Genomic DNA, 14,666 nt, shown 5'->3' with positions numbered 1-14,666 from the left:
CTACTAAAGTTACTGGTGTCTGTGTGTGTGGTACGGCGGTGGATAGCCGACGCCAGCATGGAGTTAAACACACACTTTGGTCGGATAAGTGGTTTTAGTGAAATGCAAAAGCTTTTTGGGAAGAATTCCAGCCACAGGTCTTGTATAGTATACTCCTACTTTGTTGAAGTCTAAACCTGTGTGTGTGTGTTTGTCTGTCTGTGTGCACACAAATGTGTGTGTGTTGTTTGTGTGTGATGTGAAATACAGATATATTTATTGGCTGGCCGTCAGACAGAATGTGTAGGAGGGGATATTCATAAAGGTGCTTTTAGTGGATCGTTTATGAAATACTTTTTTCCATTGCTGACAGAGGGTTGACCACACAGTAAGGCTGCCTTTAGTGTGTGTGTGTACTTAAAATAACAAAATGGAGTTGTTTCAACTAATTATTCCACAGCCTTTTTTTATTGTTTACTCAACTTTTCGGTCCTAGTGATACTTGAACTAAAACAAAATAGTTGCCACAAAAAACAGCCAAAAATTCAGTCAACTTAAAACTATGTGTTTGCTCAACTTGTCTCATATGTTTATTCAACAAAAAATATTATTTGGGCATCTAAAAAAGGCCATGGAACTAGTTACACACAGTGCTTTTAACATACAATGTTTTCAACCTACATATTTGACACACATGATTACATTGTAATAGCATGTTCATTTGTACAGTAATTATTATTCAACATGTTCTCACCTGGGATTTGAACTCACAACCTCTTGGTTCACAGCATTCCAATCTTCCTGCTATGCCACCATGTCTGGTGGAAGAACATATGAGACAATTTGAGCAAACACATCATTTTAAGTTGACTGAATTTTTACGTTGGAGCTAAGTTTGGGCCAACACGTTTTTTTCAGTTTAGGTAACACTTCGAGTGAAAAGTTGAGTAAACAAAAAAAGGCTATGGAACCAGTTACTTAATAATAATTAGTTGAAACAACTAGATATTTTTTACAGTGTGTTTGTGTGTGTTTACATATATGTTTATACATGTGTGTATTTAATACTACTTCTCCTGTTGATGTGTGTGTGTTTGTGTGTGTTTATTATGATTGTGTCTTTTTTACACTCCTACGTGGACTGCCAGGGGTGTGTTTTGTTTCATGTTTTGTTTTAGAGAGCCCTCCTCTGCGCTGTGGAAGTGTTGCCGGAAACAGTGGGAGCCCACCCCCAGTTCTGCGTCAGTGCTGCTAAAGAAAGGATAGGGGTTTTCCGGGGCTGGTGGCCTGGGTATGTCAGGGCCATGTGGGTGGTTGTCTACACACAAAGCCACAATCTATGTGCTTCTTCCTAGGCAGAATATTCCAGTGGACCAGCACACAATGCTTGTCTGCTAAGTAAAAACCCTCTTTACATGCAGGGGAATTCTTCAGGAACAGGTGTGGTGTGTGTGTCCATGAACAGGTGTGTATGTGTGTTTGAGAGAGTGTGTGAGTTCACAAGGCAGGTGTGTGTGTGTATGCGTGTGTGCGTATATGACAGGTGTGTGTCTGTCTTATACAGAGAGAGAGAGAGAGAGAGAGAGAGAGAGAGAGAGAGAGAGAGAGAGAGAGAGAGAGAGAGAGAGAGAGAGAGAGAGAGAGAGAGAGAGAGAGAGAGAGAGAGAGAGAGAGAAAGAGAGAGAGAGATAATACTCCATACCTCTAGTCCAAGTAGCTAAGTCAGAGGGAGTCGAGCGGGAATAGCAGAGAAGTCCTCCACTGTCCTCACACAGTTGAGAAGAACTTATACAAAGGTACTGCTTTCCACAGATCTGCCTGTGGAAAGAAGAAAAGAAAAACCCTCTTTCGGTAAGACAGAAAAATAGATTTATTTTGCAGAACTATGTGGCCCTGCTCATCCTGAGGGATGTTTTCATCTTTATCCTCTTTTCCCCCCTCCCTCATTTTAATGTCTGCCACTTGAGAGCCTCCAGAGGGGCTGCACCTGTTTGCCTCTTGGCTAGGCGCCCCTGCCCCAGCCTGCCACTCATGTCTTCGCCCCTTGTGGGATGGAGGGAGAGAGAGAGGGGGGTTGTGTGTGGTGGAAGGGATAGCTGGAGGGCTCAGAGGCATCCGGGAGAGTAGAGTGGAGATGTAGGCACTGAGAGAGCGAGAGGGAGGGAGGGAGAAAAAAAGAGCGACAGAGAGAGAGAGAGAGGGCGGGGATAGAGAGAGAGAGAGCGTTTCAAAGTTATGTCCACTCTGTGTTTATCTCTATTGCTTTTTCTCCTTTTTCTCCTTTTACTCAAATTAAATTCTCTCTTTCTTTCCTCCTCTTCTGTTTCTCTCCCCCATTTCCTCCAATTATCCCTCTGCCTCTCTCTCTCTTCTCTCCCCCCATATTTATCTCTATAGAGCCGTGTTAATCTGCAGTGACCTCTTCAGGTCACATTAAAGGTCACCCAGCTTCACTCCCATAACCCCTTAGGGCCACAATCCTCCTTTCTTTTCCCTTTCGCTCCGCTCATTAGAGCTTTGTGGCCCAAAAGCAGTGAACACTCCAACCATAATCATTTCCTGTCCTCCCTTTATATGACCCCCTTATCACTTAGGATTCTGGCTATGGTAAACAATGGTTGTTTAGGCGATCCCCCTATCATGATTTCTGTGGTAAATTTGATAAGTATGTTTGTATGGAGGTATAATGTCAATTGAAACCTATACTGTGTTATTACTCACATCCATAGTTAATAACTATATCATATAGTTGGCCTATATACTTGTCAGCGGTGTCTCAGCCAGGACATGATGCCTATTCTTCAGGAAAAGCATATGATTTTGGAGAGTAGTTTTTTTCCTGTGTTTCCTGAATGGAGTCTATCCTACTTTTAGTCAGTTGAGCACATTTCAGTGGGCTTGTGCAGTAGTAATGGCTTGCTTTTTCAAGCACATTGCGAGGACCATTGATCACACTTGTCAGGTTTCCCATTTCTAATACCAAAAGATAGTTTTGGTGTGGTGTTTTCCTTTAAAATAGTACATTTATCCCTTTTTTAGTTTTTTTTGGTAGTTTGTTTCATGAATAGCCTCCATATTTGTACTTAATAATAATCATAATTTTATTTGTATGTTCCGGTCATACAAATGACTAATTCAGCTGTTATGTTCAACTATGGAGATTGAGCCCATGTGGTACTTTTTATGTTCTTAGTATTGCCTCTGAATAATGCTAAATGCTGTTTCGAAAAAGTGATGTATTGTAGAACAAATGAATCTCATATAATGATCACTCCTAATATAAATGTATGCTATTGCTTCCGTGACAGCAGCAGCATTGATTTCTGTGTATGACTGATGTGGAATATTATGGTGGTCACTGCTCACCAAGTCAGATGTTTAGAGTGGAAGAGTGCTTAGAACGCTAGCTACTAACATGTTAGCACATGCTTATTGTTAGCATATTAAGCACATGCTTAGTATTAGCATGCTAGCATGTGCTTAGTGTTAGCATGTTTATCTGTGGATGGATATTGACCTCATTCCGTCAGTAGAGGATGCCTGGATGTTCTTCAAAAGTGCTTTCCTCTCCATCTTAAATAAGCATGCCCCATTCAAAAAATTCAGAACTAAGAACAGATATAGCCCCTGGTTCACCCCAGACTTGACTGCCCTTGACCAGCACAAAAACATCCTGTGGCATACTGCATTAGCATCGAACAGCCCCCGCGATATGCAACTTTTCAGGGAAGTCTGGAACCAATATACACAATCAGTTAGGAAAGCAAAGGCTAGCTTTTTCAAACAGAAATTTGCATCCTGTAGCACTAACTCCAAAAAGTTTTGAGACACTGTAAAGTCCATGGAGAATAAGAGCACCTTCTCCCAGCTACCCACTGCACTGAGGCTAGGAAACACTGTCACCACCGATAAATCTACGATAATCAAGAATTTCAATAAGCCTAAACGATATAATAAGCCTAAACGAAGTCCTAAACGATATAATAACCGCGATCGATAAAAGACAGTACTGTGCAGCCGTCTTCATCGACCTGGCCAAGGCTTTTGACTCTGTCAATCACCGCATTCTTATTGGCAGACTAAATAGCCTTGGTTTCTCAAATGACTGCCTCGCCTGGTTCAATGTGTCAAATCGGAGGGCCTGTTGTCTGGACCTCTGGCAGTCTCTATGAGGGTGCCACAGGGTTCAATTCTCGGGCCGACTCTATTCTCTGTGTATATCAATGATGTCGCTCTTGCTGCTGGTGACTCTCAGATCCACCTCTATGCAGACGACACCATTTTGTATACATCTGGCCCTTCATGGACACTGTGTTAACAAACCTCCAAACGAGCTTCAATGCCATACAACACTCCTTCCGTGGCCTCCAACTGCTCTTAAACGCTAGTAAAACTAAATGCATGCTCTTCAATCGAACGTTGCTTGAACCCGCCCGCCCGACTAGAATCACTACTCTCGGCGGGTCTGACTTAGAATATGTGGACACCTACAAATACCTAGGTGTCTGGTTAGACCGTAAACTCTCCTTCCACACTCACATTAAGCATCTCCAATCCAAAGTTAAATCTAGAATCAGCTTCCTATTTCGCAACAAAGCCTCCTTCACTCATGCTGCTAAACATGCCCTCGTAAAACTGACTATCCTACCGATCCTTGACTTCGGCGATGTCATTTACAAAATAGCTTCCAACACTCTACTCAGCAAATTGGATGTAGTCTATCACACTGCCATCCGTTTTGTCACCAAAGCCACATATACTACCCACCATTGTGACCTGTACGCTCTCGTTGGCTGGCCCTCACTACATATTCGTCGCCAAACCCACTGGCTCCAGGTCATCTATAAATCACTGCTAGGCAAATCCTCGCCTTATCTTAGCTCATTGGTCACCATAGCAACACCCACCCGTAGTATGCGTTCCAGCAGGTATATCTCACTGGTCATCCCCAAAGCCAACACCTCCTTTGGCCGCCATTCCTTCCAGTTCTCTGCTGCAAATGACTGGAACGAACTGCAAAAATCTCTGAAGCTGGAGACACTTATCTCCCTCACTAACTTTAAGCATCAGTTGTCAGAGCAGCTTACCGATCACTGCACCTGTACACAGCCCATCTGTAATTAGCCCACCCAACTACCTCATCCCCATATTGTTATTTACATTGTTATTTATTTTGCTCATTTGCACCCCAGTATCTCTATTTGCACATCATCTTCTGCACATCTATCACTCCAGTGTTAATACTAAATTGTAATTATTTTGCACTATGGCCTATTTATTGCCTTACCTCGATAACTTACTACATTTGCACACACTGTATATAGATTTTCTATTGTGTTATTGACTGTACGTTTTTGTTTATTCCATATGTAACTCTGTGTTGTTGTTGTTTTTATCGCACTGCTTTGCTTTATCTTGGCCAGGTCGCAGTTGTAAATGAGAATGTGTTCTCAACTGGCTTACCTGGTTAAATAAAGGTGAAATAAAAATAAATAAATAAATAAAAATGATCACATCCTTAATGTTAGCATGTTAGCACGTGCATGCTGTTAGCATGTTAGCATCAAACTGCATTTCTAAGAGCTTCTCACCTTTTTCTGTAGAACCGCGGGCGTTTGGCAGAGAAGCGCACCATCCCCCTGCCCCCCAACCGTGTGCCCAAGAGGGAGCTCTCTTCCGTCTTTAGCAGTGACGACAGCGAGGGCAGCGACCGCGCCAGCGGAGACCATGCCCACATCAAGCAGGAGGATGAGCTGCATTACAGTATCATAAGAAAGAGGTAAGGTCTGGAAGAACTCCTGTGTCGGAATGATATTGGGATATACAAAGAACTCATCACCTATGATCTGTCCATACCCATTCCCAACCTGTCTCAGTTCATTGCTTTAAGGTGTGTAGAAGTGTACAAGCTCTGTGCTTACAGAAAGTTTTGTGTTGGCATGTAAGACATTTGTGTTTTCTTGCTTGTCTTTCTTGCTCATTCTACAGTGCAATGTTTGAGTCACTGAAACACTTCCCACCGCTGTGCAGTATTTTGGTCTTCATAGAGTTGAATATGCTTAATAACCCTTTATAATACTAATAATGCTCTACAGTACAGGATAAAGTGAGTGCAATAAAATAACTGACGTGCTCCTAATATTGATTTGCACCCCCCTTTGCCATCAGAACAGCCTCAATTCATTGGGGGCATGGACTCTACAAGGTGTGGAAAGCGTTCCAGAGGTGTTCCTAATGTTATGTACACTCAGTGCATATAAATGGCCACATGATAAGCCAAAACCCCAGAAATAACTAAACAACCAGCCCCTTCTGATGGAGATGGTGTGGCCTTTTACATGACAACGGTTAGGGTAAAGGAGGGCTTGAAGAAAGGGAAAAACAGCATGGAGGCAGAAACAAGCTCTGATGCATTAGCTACCGCTTATGAGAGCATGATGTTGTTTTGCTGCTGCTGCTGTTGTCAGTATTGTCCATATACAGTATGAGAAAAATACTTTAAAAAAAATATATATACTATCAAGCCGTCTCTTCTAACACTACTTTTGCCGAAAAGCTATAAGACTGAATACCATTGCCATAAACTGTGTTTCAGACATCAGTACCTCAGCAAGCTTCAGACAATAGTCAGAAAGTCATCTCAAACAGACGTTATGGGTAGTTTCACCTCAGTGGGGATTTTTCCTGGCGCCAAAGCTGTACATCACTCTCATTTCAACTCATGCCAGGACTGGGTAGAAAATGAGCAGATAATCCAGTCTGTCACAGTACGCAAGTTGTGCTGTTGCACTAGTTTCTCAGCGTTTGGAATAATCTCAATAATCTCATACATACAGTGCCTTGAAAAAGTATTCATCCCCCTTGGTGTTTTTCCTATTTTGTTGCATTAAAATCTGTAATTTAAATATATTTTTATTTGGATTTCATGTAATGGACATACACAAAATAGTCCAAATTGGTGAAGTGAAATGAAAAAAATAACTTGCTTCAAAAAATTCTAAAAAATTAATAACGGAAAAGTGGTGCGTGCATATGTATTCACCCCCTTTGCTATGAAGCCCCTAAATAAGATCTGCCGCAAACCCAACACCTCTCATCACCCCGAGAACACCAATTGAAGGAATGATGGATGGCGCTAAATACAGGGAAATTCACCTTCCAGCAGGACAATGACACTAAGCATACTGCTAAAGCAACACTTAGTGTTTTAAGAGTAAACATTTAGATGTCTTGGAATGGCCTAGTCAAAGCCCAGACCTCAATCCAATTGAGAATCTGTGGTATGACTTAAAGTTTGCTGTACACCAGCAGAACCCATCCAACTTGAAGGAGCTGGAGCAGTTTTGCCTTGAAGAATGGGCAAAAATCCCAGTGGTTAGATGTGCCAAGCTTATAGAGACATACCCCAAGAGACTTGCAGCTGTAATTGCTGCTAAAGGTGGCTCTACAAAGTATTGACTTGGGAGGTGGGGGGGGGGTGAATAGTTAAGCACGCTCAAGTATTCTGTTTTTTTGTCTTATTTCTTGTTTGTTTCACACAAAAAAATATTTTGCATCTTCAAAGTGGTAGGCATGTTGTGTAAATCAAATGATACAAACCCCCCCAAAATCCATTTTAATTCCAGGTTGTAAGGCAACAAAATAGGAAAAATGGTGGGTGAATACTTTCGCAAGCCACAGCAATAGGGAAATAAAAATAGTGACGAAGTCACAGCTATTATTTTTTTGATCCTTTATTTTATGTTTAATTTCAGAAAATAGGCGGTAGGGATTGGTAGTAGTATTGTTGTTATTAGTATTGTTTGGTATTGGTGACAGTAGTACAGTAGGAAAATGTTGGTGGTTATTGGCATCTGGCTACAATATTTGTGTAATGAAATTGATATCATATTCCTTGTGTTACAAATTACTATTTACTGTATATAAGAAAATCTTGATGTATTTGCATTAGGTGAAATAAGATTTGAAGAAAAAATGATATATTTTTGGATGCAACTGTTTCAATCTCAAAATGACAGATAATACATTGAAGCACGTTGTTGTGAATGTGGATCAAAGACCAACAATTTACTTTTCAAAGCTGAAATGTTCCTTAGTTGTGGGTGGGGGAGTAGTTACGAGCCTAATATTGGGTAATGGTGGATGGTGTTTAGCGGTTACATTAAAGTTGGGTTGTCATCGCACACTGTAGGGCACTCACTCAAATTCACGCACATGCACACCCACTCGCCCATCCACACAGACAGAGACATATATACACACACAATCACACACATGCACAGGCAGGTTCGTGGTTGTGGTCACCCCATTAAGATTAACCAAATGTAGTGGAGTAATATTTTATATATACACATATTATATACACCTCACCTGCAACTCATAATAAGACTATGCAATGAATATGTTAACAAAGTATATTAAATTAATTATCTGACTCCATAAAGATCATTTAGAAATATACAAGAGACTATAGCTGAGTTACAGTAATAGAAAGGTCAAGAAAGAATTAAGTAATGTCTATATGTATGTATATGTATTTATGTGTATATGTATGTGTATGTATGTATATGTATATGTATATGTGAGAAGAAGAAAAAAACATACGGGGGATTGGAAGTGATGCAGACAATTACATTGATGGAAGTTACAATCTATCTGCAATATTAAAGTTGATCTAACCCCCCCCCCCCTTTTTTTTAAATCTATATCAAAAGCAAATATTTAATTAACATTGTAAAATGAAGGGATTCACAAACATTTCAGTCATTTAGCAGACACTCTTATCCAGAGCAAATAGGGTTAAGTGCCTTGCTCAAGGGCACATAGACAGATTTTTCACCTAGTCGGCTTGGGGATTCAAACCAGCAACATTTCGGTTACTGGCCCAACATGCTTAACTGCTAGGCTACCTGCCGTCCTGCACAATACATAAGCTTAAATTACAAAGCATTACTAGGCCTGATCAGAGAGGGAGAGAGAGAGATAATTCATAGTTCCTGAGGAGGAGAGAGAGAAAGAAGGAGAGAGAGAAAGAAAGAGAGAGAGTATATGTGACCGACCGGCTCAATCCGGTCCTATGTAGCAAAATTTGAAATGGTGTTTTTTACATTGGATAAAAGTAGAGACAGAACTAGAAAATGGTATATCATACACTGCAGTTGAGGAACAAGGGGAAAGTAATTCTGCTTTGAAAGTTGATAAACTTGTAACCCCACTTTTGAGAAAATGGCTCTTGAATGTTTTGGTACACCAACTGGAGAGCTCTTCTTTGTCTACACCCATTCAGCATCGTTCACACCCTCTAAAGCCTTAGCCCCACCCATCTCTTTAAGGATTCACATGTGAGGCCATGTGCTAAACAGAGTAAGGTGGTGTAGTAAACAACCAAAGATTTCAAGACTAAAAGGGGTGAAAGTAGTCAGCCACATCTAGCTAAGTGGATGGGTCACTATTGTCTAGACATGTACACATGTTCATGAAATACAATAGATCGTAATCACCCCCAGACACACTGGATAACTTAATGGGTCATGTAATCATCTAGTGAAGTGGAGTCTTTTGTTTTCGATCTAGTGGAGTCTTTTGTTTAGCTAGCTAAACAATGAACCTAATGGTGCTTTCAAGACGACTGGGAACTTGGAGGAATATGAGGTCAAATCATATGACGTCAGTGATCTTCAGGTTGGAAAGTCGGGGCTCTAGAAAAAGGCCTGAGTTCCCGAGTTGGAATTCCGAGTTGGAGGACCGTTCAAAACTATTTTTCCCAATCAGAGTTCTTTTTTTGTATGCACTGAAGTTGGAAGTCGGAGATTTCTGAGTTCCCAGTTGTTTTGAATGCGGCAATAATCCCAACCCATACTACTAGCAATATAAACTGATTGTCATGGCTAGCCACCATGCATGTTAGCACGTTAGCTAGCTAGCGAGCCAGCCAGCTAATGTTAGCTAGTTAGCTAACAGTATGCTTTATCTTGCAATGAAAACTACTTTCTGACAAAATTAGAAACGTATAATATCTGAAAATGTAGCTAGCTAGACTATCTTACCCGTATACATGGATGAACGCTTCTCTCTCGCTGTCACAGATGCCATGGTTGCCCTTAGTTTGAAGATGTAATCCGGAGACAGGTGTTTTATACAACAGCCTTCTGTGTGTTCTCTTTTCGACTGCATATTTGCAATCGAATTCCAGAATTTTCTCCATCTCTTTAGCTATCATACTCTGCTTCCACCGGGCATTCCACTGGGTCAACTTCTTCCGTGACAACAACACTGTTGATCGCCGTTTCAGAAGACTCTACAATGTCTGGTTCAATGAAAATATATTTTTACCTAAATCAGGGATTTTCTCAATGTCTGATTCATTATCAGAGTCAGAGAGAATCAGCATGGCACAATCATCCTCCAGAAAGTGGAGAACAGTAGCAACACTTTTGCAGTTCTTCATATCTTTCAAAAAAGCTGTGGTAGAAAGGACTACCTACACATACTGAGCAGCTCATGTTATAGACAGAAGCATGCTACATGGCATACCAATCCGAACTAATCTCTCAGCATGGCCAGCCCATCCATTATCTCAGCCAATAATGTCTAGCGGGAAGCTTCCTGTCTTTTTCCGTGGCTAAACCAACTACGCTCTTAATTTAACAATTTTAAAAAAAGAACTCTGATTGGGAAAAATAGTTTTGAACGGTCCTCCAACTCGGAATTCCAACTCGGGAACTCAGGCCTTTTTCTAGAGCCCCGACTTTCCAACCTGAAGATCACTGACGTCATATGATTTGACCTCATATTCCTCCAAGTTCCCAGTCGTCTTGAAAGCACCATTAGGTTCATTGTTTAGCTAGCTAAACAAAAGACTCCACTAGATCGAAAACAAAAGACTCCACTTCACTAGATGATTACATGACCCATTAAGTTATCCAGTGTGTCTGGGGGTGATTACGATCTATTGTATTTCATGAACATGTGTACATGTCTAGACAATAGTGACCCATCCACTTAGCTAGATGTGGCTGACTACTTTCACCCCTTTTAGTCTTGAAATCTTTGGTTGTTTATTACACCACCTTACTCTGTTTACAATTTTATTTGTATGTACAGATGGCATACAAGTTTGTTATTAAGGAACATGAAAGTTCACATTTTAAAAAATGCATTTTGATTTAAAAAATGCCTCTCCTGTGAAGTAGTGACATGCAACATACGCCTATTTTCCTGAAACGGCTCACATATCTCACCAGCACAGGTCATGAACAAAAGAGAAAGAGACTTCGCTCTGATGACATACTCCACTTTTGTGTGTGCTATGCTAGTCAAATAGAATCAAAGGAATTGGGAATAGAAATCTCCCCAAATCCTGTTTTTAACTTTTATCCATGTAAAATGTGTGTGTGTGTGTGTTTTTTTTGTGCATGCAAATATGAGGAACACGAATAGATAAGTATCGTTCTGTTGTCAGCCAAGCTTGTCAGAAATGTCAATAGTATCTGCTCGTTAACTTCCTCAATGAAACTAATTTTAACGCTCACTGCATGAGAAGCGACTTGTGCAATCTCATTGAAGGAGAGGATGTTGCCGTTGCTGCCTTCTCGAGACTGGTGTGTGACATGGAGGACAGCACGGCAACTGTAAAGCTTTACATGGATCCACTAACCTCATTAAAGAGGCTTATTTCCCCCCCTGACACATGCGCCGCTCGCGTGGTAAGATGATAATGAATTTAAAGAACACTTATGACTAATATGTCAGGCTTTTACCCTTTAAAAGGCGGCGGACTCGCTGGAGCCACAGCTCCGATCTGTCCCGGGCATCCGTCTCGACCCTACTTTACTCCAAATGCAATGGGTCTGAGCAAAAGGGATAATGGGATGTCCAATTAAGGAAATCTGATTTCTATTGACCACAGACCCAGTAAGTGAGTCGTAGAGGGGTCTTAACAAATTGGATTTGGTCAATGGATGGTGAAAAATACAGGATGCTGTACATTCGTGTGATTGTGGGGCCCCGTGTAGCTCAGTTGGTAGAGCATGGCGCTTGCAACGCCAGGGTTGTGGGTTCGATTCCCACGGGGGGCCAGTATGAAATTGTTTTATGCACTCACTAACTGTAAGTCACTCTGGATAAGAGTGTCTGCTAAATGACTAAAATAAAAATGTAAAATTGTGTCTGTTCTCTACCTCACACATCATCAGGATTCTCGCTAGCATTGTGTCACATCACACTTGGTTACATCCTGCAACATATTCAATTGAGATAATTATACTATGTCATTCTCATCCTGATGCAGAAAATACCTGATTAAATTTAAAAACATTGTGGTAGGGTCCACTTGTGCATCAATTTAGGGTTTCATGAGGAGTTTACTGTTTTTGTGAGCTCAACTCCCTTGCCCCAAGTTGCTTCTTCAAGGTTAAAATAATATTCAAGTGTAATACCTTCGACCTATAGATCATTTAACGTTCATTCATATTTTCCCTTTCAAAATAAATATAATATTTGGAACAATCAGATATTGACCTAGCACTTTTTAAATGGTTTGGATGTTACCGCTTGGACGTGCTATAACACAGAGGAATAGGCTCTTGGATCAGGCTAAGGTACTGTGGCTACATAGTAACAGGATTTCCTAGTTGTCAGAAAGGTCTTCGGAGGTGTTGTCATCCTTGAAGAGGACTTGTCAAGTTCATTAGAGAGCTCTATATCTTTTAACCGGATTAATGTTAATGGCCATCGGCTTTATGGGTGATTAGTTAAGTAGGCCCACCAGAACAGTGCGGAGAACTGTGCATCGTTCCTGCTGAGTAAGCAAAGAGTGCCCGTGCCACTTTGGAACCCACACGATGATTAATGGTCCGACCCATTGCCACATCTGGAACAAAAGTTAAAGCTCTTCGATGTATGGGTTAGTCCCTCTCTCCCTTAACTCAAACTGCAAAGACACAACCAGGGAATAGGGAGAAGGCTAGATCCTGATCAGAAAACAAATACCATAGAAACAGAAACTTCCAATAAAGCAAGACAAAGGTATTTGATGATGAGTCAGATATTCAATAGTTTGTGGCTTGCAAGTGTATTGAGGCAATCGGTAAGAGAAATGTATGGAATTCGTTGCTAAATATTTGACGGTGGTAGCTTAGGTGTCTTATACTCAAGGGAAAAACAAAGCCTACCTGAGTGTTGTTTGAGTTGGACGTCATGTAGATAATAAGGCTTTGATTCCAAAATGCTGATAGAGAGGGTTATATAAATTCCACCTGCTGATGTTGGGCTTTTAAGTGGCACCCTCTGGAGAAAAAAGCCACACAACACATACGTTTATAACCCTGGAAATCTCACTAAGTCGTGCATTTATGTCATGTTTTTCTATTTCATATACACAACAATTCAATTCTTCCTATTTCAAAAGCAAAATGTTTCCCACATTACTTATTGAAGGGAAAAGAGCAGTATTATTTGTGTAGTATAAACGTCTAAGTAGATTACATGGGAGGAAATGGGAGGAGGGAGGTTGTCATGAGGGTGGTGGTGGCAGGCCCTTCCGCAGAGGGACAAAGAGAGAGAGGTAACTGTGTAAAGCTGCCATACCCATTTCCATCAGGCATAGCCTTCCGCGAACCGCCGGATGCTAACATAGCCACCACAACATTGCGCTGTGACTCTGTGTAGGTGGCAGAGCTAACTTTTCATGTGCAAGGTGCTAGAGGCTGAACCCAGGGGGAGTGCCAACTTGCACAACCTCTACTAGCATAACAATACCTGACAAGGCTCTATCAATGCTGGTATGTACTGGAGTAGAATTTATGAGCTGCGTAAATTGGCATTTTGTCTTTTGTCAGTTTTTAGTACTGTAGAAATAGAACATGTAATTGTTGTAAATTTTGTTTATGTAGATGCAACAGTAATGCTCGCTAAGGGAAAAATCTCAGTTCCGCAGAGATAAAGTTTGTTGGAGGTAGCACTCCTTAAAACCAGTAGGTAAGACTGAAAGATGTGTGTTTACAGTTGTGTAGTGGAAGAATGGGTAGATATAGGTATGAGCCCTATACTCAGTTATAGCATTGTCTTAGAATTGTCCAGACAGTTTTCTTAAGTTTAATTTTTTATTCCAAGAATAGAGGTTGGCCTGTGTCTGTTCCTCTCCTTATAGACAGCTATTTGCTCCTAAAACAACAGCTATAAATATTATAATAGTACTGTATTGTTCGTGTTGACATTTTATTGTGTATGACATACCTACAGCTAACAAATGCTTAGGGTTAACCTTTCTCTTACTCCTTTGAGATCTCCTCTTATGGTGTTCTTGGTGAATTGTGTCTAAGGTTAAAGCCAGCAAGGGGACATTATGGCAACAGAGGAATTCCTGGAAAGGGCTTTCACCCAAAGCACTAATTAGTGAACATAAAGTTTTTTCAAGCTTTCTGGAGAAAGGCTGAAGACTTATTTGCGCCTTTCACACCACTTCTCCATGGCAACAGGGTTCCAACAATCCAATGACAGATTAGGAGATGCTTGTAGCAAGAACCGAGTTTTCCACACATGGAAGTTGAGTATTTGTCTTCTTACTGCGCTTGCTGTGTGGAGGGGCAAACAAAAGATGCTCAGGAGTCACTGTCTCTCCATTTAAACATATGGAGGGTTGTACCTTAAACAGGGGGCTGTTCAAAAACGCTGTTTGATTATGTACT

General features: G+C 41.0%; 1 protein-coding gene across 6 annotated transcripts in view; it reads left to right on the top strand.

The window, feature by feature from the left end:
- Positions 1–14,666, top strand: part of LOC121538295 (sterile alpha motif domain-containing protein 11) — a 113,266-nt gene that overhangs the window by 13,521 nt on the left and 85,079 nt on the right. For all 6 annotated transcript variants that reach the window (XM_041846166.2, XM_041846167.2, XM_041846165.2 and 3 more), the window contains exon 3: positions 5,583–5,758. In XM_041846166.2, coding sequence (XP_041702100.1) covers positions 5,583–5,758 — 176 coding nt within the window. The remainder of the gene's footprint in view (positions 1–5,582; positions 5,759–14,666) is intronic.

The sequence above is a fragment of the Coregonus clupeaformis genome, chromosome 24, assembly GCF_020615455.1.
Source record: "Coregonus clupeaformis isolate EN_2021a chromosome 24, ASM2061545v1, whole genome shotgun sequence".
NCBI classification, from domain to species: Eukaryota; Metazoa; Chordata; class Actinopteri; order Salmoniformes; family Salmonidae; genus Coregonus; species Coregonus clupeaformis.
The sequence above is the reverse complement of the archived record's forward strand: the minus strand, read 5'-3'. Positions and strand labels throughout refer to the sequence as shown.